Source organism: Gymnoscopelus braueri (assembly GCF_963280865.1).
Source record: "Gymnoscopelus braueri genome assembly, chromosome: 2".
Classification (NCBI taxonomy): Eukaryota; Metazoa; Chordata; class Actinopteri; order Myctophiformes; family Myctophidae; genus Gymnoscopelus; species Gymnoscopelus braueri.
Genome location: NC_137604.1, coordinates 25845320 through 25862557, shown reverse-complemented (window position 1 = coordinate 25862557; position 17238 = coordinate 25845320). Strand labels below are relative to the sequence as shown.

General features: G+C 41.3%; 1 protein-coding gene across 1 annotated transcript in view; it reads right to left on the bottom strand.

Annotated features, from left to right (window-relative positions):
- adgrl3.1 (adhesion G protein-coupled receptor L3.1) overlaps positions 1-17238 on the bottom strand; it is a 246164-nt gene that overhangs the window by 4001 nt on the left and 224925 nt on the right. The window contains exons 20-23 of the mRNA XM_080441659.1: positions 15724-15815; positions 12908-13076; positions 11213-11392; positions 7561-7654 (exon numbers count right to left, since the gene is read on the bottom strand). Coding sequence (XP_080297785.1) covers positions 7561-7654; positions 11213-11392; positions 12908-13076; positions 15724-15815 — 535 coding nt within the window. The remainder of the gene's footprint in view (positions 1-7560; positions 7655-11212; positions 11393-12907; positions 13077-15723; positions 15816-17238) is intronic.

Here is a 17238-nt window from a genome sequence, read left to right as displayed (position 1 = left end):
ATCCCACATTATGACACAGCTACTTATAAACTAAATCTATCATTTGACACAAACTATTGATTTAAACATGATTTTGTTATGGTACAAGCCTCCGCGTCCACAGCAGTGTAAACAGAGGCACAGCTGCAGGCTGTTATTAATAATAGCAGTATACTATTCAGAAATACTGGACCACAGAATGTTTGGGGGCGACCAGTCAGAATCTAGTATTCAACACAGGCATGTACAGTATTAAAAGCTGTAAATTATAGATTCATGTCAAAAAAAAGAGTGCTGTGAAGCGAATATTAAAAAGCGCTAAACATATTTACATTTGAGTCTAACATTCTTTTCTGAGTGTATGCCAGAATAAAAGACCAATTGAAGAGCATTGCTCTACAAGGAAATAACCTAATTTTACCCACTTAAATCCGATATACTTCATTGAACGGGGTCCCCCAGGGCTCTATCCTTTTTCCCCAATACACTAAATCTCTACGCCCAGAAATAGCAGTTCTACAAGCTCACAACGTGACGCAATTCCATTTTGCAACAACAATAGTTTAGATAATGCTGCTTATGCTGAATGTTCTGCCTATTTTCGGCAATTATCCCATTAAGACCTGGAACGCATCTGTGTCACTCTTTCATTTGAGCTAAAAAAGCATTATTTTACACTTTGGCTATTCAAAATTAGCAGATCTACAAGCTGATAGCGCTGCACCGAGTGCCGCGCTATCAGCTTGTAGATCTGCTATTTTTGAAAAATCGTGAAAATGTGTGCAAATCTTTGAATATATATTGTTTAAAGCGAACATTTTTAACTCTATTCTTTGCTTCTGGGGGTCCCCTGGAACTAAACATTTTGAGATGGGGGTCGGCGGCCAAATACATATAATTTTTGGGGGTCCTTGACATGAAAAAGTTTGAGAACCACTGATATAGAAACATACGTTTTTTTCAGAAAACTGCTGCGATTTAGAAGACATTTGTAGAATCGGTTTCAGGTCTTAATGGATGACATGCCCAGAATATGGTAGGGGTCAAGTGGTTAAGAAGTGCCACTTATGTGACAAGATTATGTGACAGCATACATTTAAAGCAAAGTAAAAACACCACATACTTAAAGCTTATTTTTGAGGAGTACGTTTTTCAACAATTAAAGGGAGCCTCCGCACACTCAAAACTGTGCAAAATCTGATATATGTATTTTTTTTTAAATAATATAGCAAGATTTCGGTCTTGGACCTTCTACAGGCATCAGTATGTTTTAGAATTTCTTTTAAATCTATGTAAACAAGTTGAACACAATAACGATACAGTAGCTGCAGTCCATGAGAAACAAAGGAAACGTACAGTATTAAAGGTATCATGACATTCACTTTTACACCACATTCAAAGTCTTTGTCCTGGTCCTTCAAAAGTGTACAAAAAGTTTTAAGTGAAAATTCCATTCCAGTGATCCATGGCAGGTGTTTTTCTCTCACATTTCTAAAGCCTTTTCAACTGCAATGAAAAAAGAAATCTTTGCCTGCGGGTGTCGCTGGTGAGGGATTTTGCCTGTCAATCATCGCCTCTGCTCCGCCCCCCCCAAAGGAAAGGATAGGGGAGGGGAGGGGCGAGGAGGAGAGTGGGCGGGATTAATCGACTGTGACCTCACTGTCGAAGGGCCAAGCTCAGATTACTTTTCAGCCTAATTATTCAGAAAACCCCAGACCACAGAAAATCCACTCAATGTTCTAAGTTCAGTTTTTTTGGGTGTAATTGAGGTCATAAAACCCCAAATAAAACATTGAAAATAAAAAAAGTGAAAATGAATGTCATGATACCTTTAATGTATGTCTTTTCTTTTTGAGATTTTTCACAGGATAAACTGTGATTTATTTTTCTCTTTTTCCAGGGGAGGTCTTCGTATAAGCCCAATAGGGTTTCATACTTCTCCTGCACATTTCGAGTACTTTTGTAATTAATTTTTGTCTGTATATTTCAGCATTGTGTGTGCAAATAATAAACAAACATAGTAGCAGAGGAGAAATAGAAAAGAGGGTGGATGATATTGAATTAGTAAGGTAGAAGTTTATCCCGTACTTGTGTCTCGATACGGTGCTGTGTGTCAGCATGAGAAAGAAGAGAAGATACACACACGTGAGTTCAGATATCAAGAGAAACAACTTAAACACATTGCAAGAAACAACAATTGCACACTAATTGTGGACATAATGAAAACAAATGTAACATAAAAACGTGGAACGTTTTCTCCTTCTCAAGATCTAAGTATGTTTCGACATCCAGCACGGTATCTGGTCTCTCATACACTGACAATCACAATTCTTTAACCACGCATGCCTTTATACTTCATCCTAGGACAAATAGTGGAAATAAAAGATGTACAAGCTTGTGAGCTTGTAGATCTATTATTTTTAATGCAAAAATGCAAAACGTTTGTTTTTTAAATGTTTGTTTTTTAAATGTTTGTTTTATTTAATCTTATTTCTTTCTCTCTCTCTCTCTCTCTCTCTCTCTCTCTATCTCTCTCTCTCTATATATATATATATATATATATATATATATATATATATAGAGAGAGAAAAACTAATGGTTGTGGTTGTGGTTAAATATATTTTACTATGTAAAACTAAAATGTTTTGAAAATGCTCATAATGACATGCCCAAAATAGGGACGGCAGGTTAAATGTGGTTCATGCCACACATGAAGCACAAAATAAACATGCAACATACATTTTATGTAATCACAGCAAACGTACTGTATATGGCACAGAGATACTCAACTCAACAAGTAGTAATGCACAAAACCCCAGTACCAACAAAATAACACCCCATATTATACACCACGGCACATTAAACAGCACAGAAACATTCACAGAAAAACAGTGCAAACATTCCATGGCTCCCAGGGGGCTCATAACAGATATCTTGAATGTGCAACCAATAATATATACATCTACTGTATATCATAAATCTGCATGGGAACCCGTTCCAACGGTTTGATATATCATCAGCACAACTCCGTCTAAACATTTATGCGCTGTGAGATCTGCCCAGTGGGTAAACGTGTCTGAGCCATTATTGCTACGTGATGAATCACCTCACCTGGGAGCCATTATAACGTCCACGTCAGAACATGCCGTGAAAAGCCAAAAAGCATGCTGTCGTCGGGCAGAAACCTCGTATCTCCATGTTTCAACTTTTTATGTTTAGTTTTTTTGTAAATTAATGTCCTACATCGTTGGTAGGCTACAACAACAGTGTTGCGCAAATAGCCGATCTACAAGCTCACAGCAGCTATTTTAGCTATTTCTAAGAAATGTAGAAAGATAAAGTGAAAGTGGGTTTTATAAATATTTAACCAATGAAAATGATAACAGTAACAAGAGCTTGTAACTACTACATTGGATCTATTGGAACAGAGGTTCTTTCTTTTTTTTTTTTTTCTGGAAAGTACAAGTTTTGGACATACAAGGTTTCCACCCGACAGCGACGATATCAGTACAGCAGCCAAAAAACATCATGCAAAAAACATTTGTTATAAACCTCCTATTTCCAAGAAACCAAAAGCTTAAAAAACCTTGTAGGAACATCAAGCACACCTTGAGTGTTGTACATGCCGACAGCTGGGTTGTTATACACTGCATGGTCCCCCAGGAGAGTGTTATAAGGATGGTTAGTACCATGGGGACGAAGAAGAGCATTAGTTATAAGATGATTAGCCATGGTTCCTGGTGCAGGCAGATATAGAAAGAGGAGGAGGAGGAGGAGGAGGAGGACGAGGAGGAGGAGGAGAGAGATTGAGAGCCAAGGGGAGAGAAACAGATGTGAGACAGGAAAAGAGTGGAGCAGAGTGAAGGCAGAGGTCAAGGGAGCGAGAGGTTTGTGAACGGTGTAAAATTGGGAGAGAGAGCGAGAGAGAGAGAGAGAGAGAGAGAGAGAGAGAGAGAGAGAGAGAGAGAGAGAGAGAGAGAGAGAGAGAGACAGAGTGAGAGTGAGAGGGGAAGGGGAGTGTGTGGAAGGAAGAGAGACAGAAGAAGACATGTAAATCAAACAATACAACATAGTTTGAGATGAGAGCCAAGGGAAAGCTTGACAGTCGTTCTGGCAGCCACAGCATACAAGCAGAGACAGACAGAGAGAGAGAGAGAGAGAGAGAGAGAGAGAGAGAGGGAGAGAGAGAGAGAGCGTGAGTGAGAGAGACAGAGCGTGAATGAGAGAAAGAGTGTAGGCTACAGACAAAGGGGGCACTTGCTTTAAGAAACTTTAATTTCCTTGGTGGGAGACATTAAAACCAACAAACCAGGGGATGAGAGGCCGTAACAGCTGCTGTGCATTTGAAGTGATTTGGTAGAACCCTGGGTTTTACTGTAGCTACCTTACGTAAGTCCATGATGTAAAGCCTGTAGATCTGCTATTGTTGGCGCACTACAGCGTCATAGGACGGAGCATAAGCATTACAACGTTGTGGAGAACAATCGCAGCGGTCTGAATATTTGTCAATCATCTTTATCTGTTGCTTCTGTGCTCTGTGATCGAGAAAGCAGATGAACTGACTCCATTCACTCACTGCATGGCGAAACAGAATATCGCACTTAGCACTTAGCACGTAAACAAATGCAAACAAAGCAGATTCTGACAATATTTAAACAAAACTAGCCCTTGTACGTAATTTTGGGAAAGTTATTTAGACCAGGGGTAGGCAACCTTTGTTATCAAAAGAGCTATTTTTGGCCCAAATCTTTTTTTTTTTATCTGTCTGGAAACACAAAATATGTTTGCTTTATTTATTTATGTGTGCTTTTTCTGGTCTTTCAATATTGCTTTTTTATTGTTTGCAAATTTCTCAAAGCAGATCAAGTATACCAGCAAGCCAGTGGCGTTGGTGGTGAAAGCAAAGAAACATGTCAAGCATTATTACATTCTTTATTTTCCTTCAATAATTTGTATCTTATTTTTATCTGGTGTGTTAGGCGACACTTTTTTCTTTACAATAGGAGAATGTAAGAATAACTTTATTAGATTAGATTTAATGGTTTTATTTCTGAAATACTTTTGGAAAAAAAAATATATATTTTTTTGTTTAAACTTTTATAAATCTTTAGAACTTTTTTCATTTAAATTAGTTTTTAACCCATTAAAACCAGGAAAGCGTCTGTGTCAATTTAGCGTTAGCTATTCAAAAATAGCAGATATACAAGCTCACAGCGCGTCACTTCGTGCCGCGCTGCAAGCTTGTACATCTGCTATTTTTGTGAACATTTTTGAAAAATCTTGATTTTGAAGGCAACCCATTAAGGCCTCATGGTCTTAATGGGTTTTCACCACTTAGACCATCATGACCAGCTATACGATTGATTCCACGGCCGTTCATTGCTTTAACCTTCGGCCATAAAACCCAAGGCCATCTGTCCTCCTACTATGTCTGTCCTTATTCCTTTGGTTATTTTCTGGAACTATGCTGAACGTGCCTTCACATCGGTCAGGCATGCATCTGCTCTACTTTCACGGCGATGGCAATGGGTTACGCTGAAGTATAGTCTGTGCAAAGCAATCACTGGGACAGTCCTGTCTATTTGTAGTGCTGCTCCATTTTGTAACCGTGGCACATAGTAGAGATGGGTCTGTGAGTAATAAGCTAGAGGGGAAACTCCTCAGAATTTCAGCTTTGAAATACAGTATGCTGTCTCTGCCAGAATCAAGAGGCAAGGGCACTCAACTGCCATTCAAAGGCTAAAGTACAAGCTCCATAATGAATGGAAAAGGCTACAATCAGGGATGTTTGTTAGTTAGTTTGTTTGTTTTATTAATTCATGTATTAATGTATTCATTTATTTATTCGGAACATCTGTAGTTCTTGACTGAATGCACTAATTAGTAAAAGTGGAAATATTAATATCTACAATTACTGTCCCAAACTGACAAAACCACGCAACTTATTAATTTCTCTCATTTAGAAAATAATATTTTCCGCTTACACAAATTGGGCAAAATGCACAGAATGCCATATACTTAACGTGACTATAGTCATCTCCGAATTTTCTTCGATCCCTCTCTCTTTGTCAGCAAGTAAATCTCTTATCAGACGATCCAATTTATTCCATTCTATCCTTTATTCACTAAGCTACATTTCATTTGAAATCTACTAGCTAAGTGCTTCTGTCCTTACATTAAGATGTACAGGAATGAAAGCGTCAAAGAGAGAGAATGAGAGAGAGAATGAGAGAGAGAGAGAGAGAGAGAGAGAGAGCTAGAGAGCGAAAGAGAGAAGAGGGGTGGCTTGAGCCTGCTTCACTAAGTGTGTGATAATTCAGCAGCTGACACACACCGTGTCTGCTTTAACATCAATCTGTCATGCTAACAGCTTATTAGTGGCCTCAAGGAATCGAGGGCCACACCTCGATTTAGACTGAGGGATGACTCTCGTTCCATGCGTGTTTGTGTATGTGTGTGTGTGTGTGTGTGTGCGTGCGTGCGTGCGTGCGTGCATACGTGCGTGTGTGTGTGTGTGTGTGTGTGTGTGTGTGTGTGTGTGTGTGTGTCAAGGTGGCTTTCACCATTTACGTGTCTATGTCCTCATTATCCTAGCCCTTCAGACAGCCAGACACATTGGATTCCTCTCCACAGTACTGTTGTTCCTGACTGTGGCATTGCACTCGAAAGCTGCTCTAAATAAACTGACAACAATACAGTGGACAAACCCTAATACATATTTAATGCTAATAGCTTGACTGCTGCAGTAGTCCATACTGTATACTGCCAGAGAAGCTAAATTTGTGGTCGCAGGGCCCTTGTATAAGCAATTAGCTAGGACAGCTTTGGTTACTTTACATGACTTGTTTAATCAGTACGTGCGCAGTAAACGCCTCTTCAGTGTTAATTTAACCGGCTGAGAAAGTTGTAAAATAAAAAACGACCCCGTTGGATCATTTTTGCTCTGTGGAATCTGAGAGAAGTTATGTGATGTTTAATCATCCTTACTATATGCTTTATCATTTCCAGTATTGCAGTGCGGTGGCACTGGCAATGGCTCAAAGCACTAGTACGGCTAAACTTAAAGGGATCTAACGCTCACCTAAGCGTCGAGCATGCGTCGAGCGTCGCTCTTTTAAGAATCCAGCTTAGTGTGAAGTAACCATATGCACTCAACTTACGAGATTCCTCGACTTAAAGGATTTTTTTCACCCGGGGTACATCAAGTGATGACAGCATATTATGAGCTCCATAGGAGGATATAATAGGCATATTTTGGAGTCTCTGCACCTGGGTTTTAATTAACAAACAGAATGAGGTTTGAGCCTTCTAGCAGCAGAGTGCTCCTATCGCTATACTTTTCCCCACCGCTTAGATATAAGTGTGAGAACTTTTATTCGGTATATATTCCCCTAATTCCCCCGACGTGTGGGAGAACTCCTGGGGGAAGCGTGGCCTCCAACCAACTTCACTCAAGTGACAAGTGACGGCGATATATACTAGGCTACAGTGTGTGCCGCTTGAGCTGCCTGCCTCTCCATAAAAGTGGATGTGGTGACAAGTGATGGGGGAGACGTGAGTGGTAAGGCGTCCTGTGGTTACCTCTGTTGAGCGTGGCGGAGCTATTGATGTCTCCGGTGATGAAGGAGGACTCCTGTTTCCTCACCGTGTCGTTCCACATCCGCCTGATGCGACTCTGCAACGCAGGGGGAGAGAGAGAGCCAGGTGGCAACAGAGAGAGAGAGAGAGAGGGAGAGGGAGAGAGGGAGAGGGAGGGATGGTTGTTGACAGAAAAGGTAGGGATAAAAAAAGGGATGAGGAAGGAAGGAGGAAGGGAGAAAGAGTCAAGGAAGGAATCAAGGAAAAAAGGGTGTGCCGCGACAAAGGAGGGGAGGAGGTGTGGTAAGCGATATAAAAAGGAAGATGGGTAAAATAAAGGAAACCGGTGCAGGTAAAAGCAGTGGAGAAAAGGAGGGGGGGGGGAGGGGGTCACCTGTCAATTATGTGTGTCTATCAGTCTATCACGATCAATGTGAGGTGACAAGAATCAGGGTTGAGGCCATTTCACTTTCAATTCAGTCAATTCAACGTACTACATCCTATGTACGGTACACTGGTATAGTGGTGCATATATACGCAGGTATATACGGCAGTGGTTCTCAACCAGTGGTCCGGGGACCACCAGTGGTCCTTGAGGGGGTTCCAGGTTGGTCCCAGCTAAATGATGGAGAGTAACCAAATGGACCCTTATAGCTCTCAAGAGTTAAATTATTGTTAAACAATCTGCATTACTCAATTAAAGAATTGTTATTTTGATCAACATTTGCCTGTTGTCTCTCCTAATGGTACCAACATCAATACAACATGGCATTGTGGACAAAATCGTATCCAACGATAACAAAATATTCAACGTTTTGGGGTCTGAGAGGCTAAATGTCATCAAAACGGTGGTCCGTGGGCTCAAATGCCGAATAAATAATGGACCTTGATATGAAAAAGGGTTTAAAACCACTGATATACGGCATTCTCTGTGGGGAGGGATACTCTGTATAACCACCTAGAAATAGCAATAGTGTTGCATCGATCTGACGGGAGGTAAATGGCAGCTTATGAAATTGTGTTATTTTTTCCAGCTATTCATTGTGTGTCTTTGATTTAACTAGCCTTTGATCTGAAGAGCGCTGACTTAAACCGTCGCGAGTGCTCATTTCTGATTCGTCAGTGATATGTTTTCGGCTTTTATTATTTTTTGCTACTAGTGCACAAGGTCAACAAACATCTTGCTATCAATACTCTGGAATGTAAAATAAATATATTTATTCTGTAGCTGTCTGCAGTGTTACTTCCCAGTGTCTGCATTGTTTTAGCATTCCAGTTATCAAAGCATATCATTAGATTCTTTTTTAATACGCTACAAGCTAGAAACTGCCAATGTGGAGAGTCAAGTGGAGAGCCACTCGACGGAGAACATAACCAGCGCCATCAGCAGTGAAGCAGAAGATGGAATTGACGTGGACTTTAATACTATACGCAACATAACACACACAACGCAACATAACACGCAAGCATAATGTTAATTAATTCCTTGCATGTGTGAATGGCTTGCAATCAACAAATACAGTCTATCTTTCCTGTAGCAGAAATTGCATTTTAATCTAAGCTGTCATTGTTTTACAAGTAGCTTGTGCTATTTTAGGGATATGTTCTGTTTTATTTAGCTTAAATCATGATCATTTATCAGTTACTCTGAAACCAGACATGGCTTACGTAATGCTTTGCTTATGCCTGTGGCTAGTAGTGTGCGTGCGTGCGTGTGTGCGTGTGTGTCAGAGAGCCTGTGCTGAATGGTCAGCTGATAACCCTTGGGCTGATATGGCAAATGACCAATCAATGCAAGCTAAAACCAAATATTCAATGCGTCAAGCTTGAGACGTTTTGAGAATTGGCGCCTATAATGGTTGAGAGAGGCTAAGGAACTCACCATGTCAAACATGGATGAAACTCGGCCACCAAAAAAGTCAGCTTTAGAGGGTTGAATTCTGGGACGAGGATACACTGGAGTTTTTCCGGGCACGAAGGGAAACAAAATACAGCGTGTAAAACCATCCAACGATCCTGGATGGTTCACAGAATGGCTGCGTAATGGCGAGGCTGGCAACCATGCAGCGCATGCTGTGCTTTCAAACAACCCCCTCCCTAATATTGTCAGGAAATCTCAGCGGTATTACATTTTCGTTCGCCGGGGCAGTGGTACATGAAATCTTGGAAGCTGTTCAAGTTCTATCATCACAGCAGCTTTTGATAGAACGTCAGCCGTCAACGCTATTTGACAGAACCGGGGTCTCGCAATGAGACACCAGGGGAAACATTTTTATTTAGATAGCATGTTGTTTAGACAGATGCCAGGTATGATGTTTAACTGGTATCCTTGTTTATTTGAAGCATTACATTGTTATCTTTGTACAATACTTTTGTGACTATTTACCCTGTGGTTTGTTGACTAGGGTCCATGCTTGCTCTGTTTTCACACTTGTAAGTCTCTCTTGATAAGACGTTCTACTAAATGCCTAAATTGTAACTGTAAATTGTAATCGAAATCAGAAGTACAGGTGTGTGACAGTATTTTATTTTAGTAATGAGGCCTAACATTAAACTACACTGATTAACATTCTAATTATATGGTTCAGTTGGAAAAGAAACTCACGGATGCATTAATGGTTGATTTATTTAAGCAATAAGCACGGCTCAAATGCTATTTTATCACTGTCTTTGTGCATAAATAAGGCTATGGGGATGTGATAAACAAATTAACACCCGCTATTCGTCTTTGCCCTTGCATGTAACCTCAGGCGTCGCAGCGAGGTGTGAAGCAAGTGTGCGTGTGTGTATTTGAATGTGTACGTGCACTTCTTCTAAATTATTTGGATGTTCACGTACAGTATGCAATTATTCAAATTATCATCTGCTATTTGCTGTTGCCTGGGTGAGCGTTCAGAGGGTAGGCATATCAGCCATAATGAAGCAGGCAGAATCAATGGCTGGGTGAATGAGTATTCATACCTTCAGTATCTACACACACACCACTACACCACTGCATATACTGTATGTTTATGAATGTCAATCCTTTTATTCACCAGGTTGGACAAGCCAGTGGTTTTCAAACTTATTCAAGTCAAACACCTGTATTCATATCTGTGCAAAATAGCTTCTATATTATAGTCTATAACATGTTATCACTCTTATCAAATAATACGTTTACACACTTAAGCCCTATTTCATAATTTTTTCTCATACTTGGAAATTATTCAAAAATAGAAAGAAAAAAAATAGCCAATCTACAAGCGTGTAGAGCTTGTCACAATTTTTGTAAATGTAAACAAAATAAAATAAAAGCCTATAATGAATGGCATGCGCAAAATAGTGACGCCAGGTTGGAAGTGGTTAAAATATATTTTTCAGGCACGGAATTTGCCTGAAATAGATTAAACTATACAAGAAGGTGATCCATACCGGTGCGTTTTGTATACTTACATATTGCAATAACAAAGTGTGCTTGTCACAAAATCCCAAGGAACACCTGGATTTGTGTCACGGCACACCGTTTGGGAACCACTAGACCAGACAACCCATGCCATCGTGGCTTGTCTTTTGTCCAAACAAAGACAAATAGAGTCCTCTCCCTGAACTGAGCTGCTTGAAAGCCAAATTGACCTGATGGAGGCCTCAACCCTGGTGGTGTACGCTCTAGTCTCACCTGAGAGTCTGCTGTGCAGTAGCGTCCGGGTGTGCAGGCCGGTAAGCTCACCTGTGAGCCTGTGGAGTAACGTCCGGGGGTCCGCGAGGTGGTGGTCTTACTGGACGACGAGATGGAGGTCTCCACGCTCTTACCACTGCAGCAGTGGGTACGCAGACATTTTCCATATTCCTTACGCACCTGGACGGAAGAGCGGCAAGATTGTCGGACAGCCAAATACATGTGATTATACGTGTAACGACGCATACTCTTACGCTCTTACATAATGCACACACTCACGCAGGCACGTACAAACATGTATAACACAAATACAAAATAAGTTGACTGATATGTCATGTGTATATGTTTACATATACGTACATATATAAGTACTGTCACATAATTCTGGTGTATACAAATATTCTATTGATAGTGCAACCATTATTGAAAAAAAAAAAGAAAATACTAGAAACTAATCCTTGACAGGAGTTGATTAAGTTGATGTAGCGCATCTATTAACTTGCCTCAGCATCGTTCCTCTGTACCGTAACTACACACAAACGTTTGGCATTAAAAAGATTAACTCGGTGTACTTTCCCCCATTACCTCCCCGCCCCGACATCATTCATCTTCTATACATGTCCATCTTAAAGTGGACTGGAAAACATTGAATGCAATTGTGCGCATACAAACATCTGCATTCTGATCCCAATCAAGTTAGAACAAATAGGGTCATAATTGTGTTTTAACAAGCTTGTTGGAATGCCAGACCATGTGTTGCTACACGGTCTGTTTGAACAGCTGTAGGGATAGTTGCTCCACGCATCTTGGGAGAAACGACGCAGGGCCGGCGCAGCCAAAGAAAACCTTCAGCGCTTGTTCTACAGATGTCTCTCTGGACACCTGATCCCATGACCTGCTGCGGCGCACATACGAAATACACGCTCACACGTACAGAACACACACACGCGTACGCACACTTCCAAAACTCTGATGTGTGTGTGTGCATCTGAGACAGTGTGCACATTTTCAAGCTCAAACCTGTCCAAAATGTGTGTGCCTGTGTGTGTGTGTGTGTGTGTGTGTGTGTGTGTGTGTGTGTGTGTGTGTGTGTGTGTGTGTGTGTGTGTGTGTGTGTGTGTGTGTGTGTGTATGTGTGTGTGTGTGTGTGTGTGTGTGTGTGAATATACACTGTACATCCGCAGAGACCACTCTAGACCTAGAAATAAAGGCTTTTCCGTGGGACTACAGCCAGGACAGAGCATTAAGCATGTGATGAATTCTCTCCACATAATCTTTCTCACTTCTCGGCTCGCTCTACTCCCGGGCGCTGTCGTTGTGTGGGAGATTCTACCAAAAAAAAAAGAAGGAATTATCCCAGGATGTGTAGGCCCTTCCTGGAAACAACATATAACTCTGCCGCGAGATACAGTACCACGGGGCCATATGCACTCAGAGAATAGCCCTAATCCTCTCTACACCGGCCAACCTCATAACACAGATAAAGGAAGAAGTCTTCGGATGGACTAAAGGAGGGAACATTGTGTATTGAAAGGCAGATAGAGTGTGTGCAAGAGATGGAAGAGCGAGAGAGGGTGGGTGTGGAGCCCAATCCATCCGCGATCAAACCCGAGGTGTAATAGCTACTGTGCTCGTCTTGCCAATAGTTCTAACTTCCCTGTTTAAACGATAAACGCGTGCGTGGGGGGACTGTACCTTCTTCTGTAGTATGCAGTGGAAGATAAAGATGAACATGCCCTGCAGGGAGTTGAAGATGGTGAAGAGGTAGGCCATGATGACGGTGCTCTCGTTGATGTACATCAGGCCAAAGGCCCAGGTGAGGCCCAGCAGACAGAGCAGGGCGATGGCTCCGATCACCCAGGACCTGAAACGAAAGAGCGGGGAGAAAGGGTTACCTCTGTAGTACGCACCTGGAATACACAGGTACACACAGCAGCATTCATTTAACTCTGAGAGTGCAAAAATGCACCCAAATGGACCCAGAGTTAAATCAACAGTAGGCTACGTACCCGAGGATCTTACCCTCATCACCAGGCTGTCTTATTTTAATTACGTATGTGCATGTTCGGGTACGGTTTACCTTTAACAACACACTTACAGACTAAATGCGAGAGTGCTGAAAGCAAAACTGTCCCCTCTGTGAAAAGCCGATTCTTTTTTTGGGGAAAAATTGCCTATAATGACATGGCAAAAATAGGTCCACTAGGTTGAAAGTGGTTAAGGAATAGGAGCGCTTGACTGAGAAAATAAAGACCCCTTTGGTCACAGAGAAATGTATTTCATCTTGAGACCTGGTGAGTAACCCTGGTGATCAATAAACCTATTCTTAGTTAAGTTTGATGAACATTGGACCAGGAAGACCTCAAAGTGTGTGAGCGAGGGAGATGGACAGAATAGTGGGAGGTTATAGTCCAAACACACTCATTATCTTAGGCGAGGAGAAGCAGATTTTACTCATTATATTAAGAATGCTTTTGAGAAGGCGAGTTGAGAGTAAGCCACTTTGTCATTATCAAGAAACTCAAGATTTACCCCTCTGACTTTCATTCGTTTTAACTAAGCGTCGCTGAGGGTAAGAATTTATTTACAGGGAGTAGTGATCGACCATTAAGACAGTCTCTTAACATAATTGTTCCAATGTAATTGAATTAAATCAAACCAAAGTGGTGAAATGTTCAAAGATCTGAACCCCTTTCAATAGTTCAAATAGCGCCTTGTCAGAAGTGAGTTATGACAGCCATTATACGGCTATGTCCGAGGTTTCCTTTTTGTACACGTGTGGTGCATGAATTGCACGTGCGTGCGGACACTGAACGCGTGTGACCCCACTGGGCAGTAAGTACAGGGGCATTACAGCCATTATAAGTGACATTTCAATGCTAAAGGTCACCGTTTCTTGTCGCAATCGCGATCTTGATGGCTATTAATTTGATTGGCTGACTGGGCAGTAATCAGCTTTACCGGGGTGGAGAGAGAGAGAGAGGGGGGGGGGGAGCGAGAAGGAGAGAGAGGGAGGGAGAGAGAGAGAGAGAGAGAGAGAGAGAGAGAGAGAGAGAGAGAGAGAGAGAGAGAGAGAGAGGATAGGGTAAGGAGTGAGTAAATGAGAGGAGAGAGAGTGGAGGGGGAAAGAAGGAAAGAGGAGTAGAGTAGAGAGGGGTATAGTACGGAGGTGATTGATTCGATGTTGCACTCTGTGGCACCATTCAGGCGAGACAGAACCTCCAATAAAGCCTGTCTGACGACCCTCTTCAATAAAGGGTACACTCATCCCTCTCCTCTCTATCCCTCCATCCACCTCTCCCTCCATTACTTTAGCAGAGGCGTACTCTCTTTCCCGCGGCTCTATTTCACCCTCATTCACATCCCAATGTTATAATATTTCAATAGCACATTAGTCCTATAGGTCAGGAGAACCTCGCAAAGCCACTTATGAATGAATTGAGGAATCAATTTTGATACAGTATGGAGAGAGGGTAGTCGGCTCTGGACAAGTTCACTCAGGGGTAAACATAAGTGGATAGGGTCGCTTCTACCAGACACACGACGTGACAAACGACCAATCTAAAGAGTGGTCTTACCAGAGCCCTTCCACAACAAAGACAACGTGTGATGGCTTCAAGTCAAAAGGGGAAAGAAAAAGAAAAGCAAAGAAAATCATGAGACAAAAAGCATGACAATGTGGAATGAATAAATTAGAAATAAAAGACATAAGTGACTAAGCGAAATGCAGTAGAAGCTAGCAAGAGAGACAAAGGTTCCAAACGTGTTTGATGTGAAAGAGAAAACAAATGAAGGGAAATAAAAGGCATTCATCCTCTGATAGCGCTGCTTTCCTGAATTCTAAATCTTTTCCTCTCCTTCATCAAGCTTTTGCATTTGATACCTTTTGTCTGAACTGTGCAGAACTGCTACTTTGCTCCACATTTCTGGAATGCTTTGGAGATTGAAGTCTGACTTAAGGCTGCCGTCATAGAAGATACATAGCCCGAAACATCTAAAATGATAAATCAAAATGAGTAAGTAGTTGCATGATTTAAGTAATATACTGCATGGCCTGGGCTGTGCCTCTCTGAGGCACTGAGCTCCGAGCCATGCACAGCCATATTGTTTGAATTAAGCTAAGCCTTTTCTCTGAAGCTACGGTGGATGGGGAATAATACAATCCTGATTAGTTCGCCTAGTAGTCAGAGCTCTGACACAATGTTCACCAGAGATGAAGTCACATCAATGTGGCGTTCTCAAAGCGTCCTTCGTGTGACTCATAGGAATGTGAAAGAATCTAGAATCAATGGCTTGGACCAAATAGTGTCTCATAACGAAGTCAGACAGAGGAAAAAAAAAAAGACAAACTTAATGCAGCACGCGATTGTACAAAAATCTCCAACAAAGGTAAACATGTGACATAATGTGGGTACATTCACACTAGCACGTAGGTATACGATCATAAAACAGGCCTGGAAAAAACAGGCATAATACTGCAATGCAGAAAGACATGCTGGACGTGCACTTACTTGATGTTATCCAAGCATCCAGAGTCTGGTTTTAGAATGGCCGTGTGGTGGAACATCTTATAAAGGGCAATACCCAGGAAGATCACGTTCAGCTGCAACACACAAACACACACACACACACACACACAGGCCCGCACACAAACAAACAAACACACACACACTAAGTTAATATTCTGTAACCGCAAGACTAATTAAAACGACTGCGTCACCATAGCAATTCACTCTCATGCAGTGCGTATCACTTTATTGTCTTCCTGCAAGAAGCAATTGGCCTGGGAAAGGAAATATCTTTGCACAATCAACATCCCTTTATTTGTTGAAAATAGCCCCACGCTCTAGGGGGAAACAGAGCAAGCCATTACATCCATTAAGGATCATTGTTACAATGAAGGGCTTAATCTCATAGACTCATTCCATTATAGTGGCACACTTATGCACCGAGATCTGGGAATTAATAACGAACGGCGTCTAGACTGTTTCTGTGTGATAATACATATCTGAGATTGTATGTATATATATTATATACAGTATATACATATACAAATATAAATATATATATTAAAAAAAAAAAAAAAAATATATATATATATATATATATATACACTGTGTATATATATATATGTATACATACGTACACACACACACACACACACACACCACACACACACACACACACACACACACACACACACACACACACACACACACACTAGGGCTTTCACCAACTAGTCGACTAGTCGACTAGTCGACTAGTCGACTAGTCGACTAGTATAACCACAAGGCGACTTTGTTGGTACTAGTCGAAAAGTTGAAAAAAAATAAAAAAAAAATAAAGCTTTTTTTTTTTTTTTTGTAATTTCTTTTAATGCCATAGTAATGGCCCATCTTTCTATTATTATTATCCTCCTGACTTTATTTTGTATCAAAATGGGGTCAAAAGTATGCCCAATAAAAGCCTATTATTGGGCAATGGGGATCCTTGGAGACGCTGCTGTGGTGCTGTGCTGCTGTGCCAGAAGCGCTTCCCTTAAAACGCCATAAAAATAAGGGCAGGAGGATAATAATAATAGTAATATAGTAGTAGGATGGAATTAAAACAATGCCCCCCCCCAAAAAAAAATAATGTCATTTTTTTTTAATGTAAATTTCGACTAGTCGACTAGTCGACTACTACTTCGTCAAATGAGTCGACTAGTAAAAATCATTAGTTGTGAATGCCCTCACACACACACACACACACACACACACACACACACACACACACACACACACACACACACACACACACACACACACACACACACACACACACACACACACACACACACACACACACACACACACAGTGTGACAGCAGGGTATAGTTCCCACCTCTCACCACTCACACTTTCAGCCCTGGCTAAATCACTGCCTGACATTTCTACAATAAGCAGCAGAGGGAAGTGCACATGCTGACATTCACCTAATTGGCAACATGTCCCAGTGCTACCATTTTCTCTCTCTCCCTCTAGCACA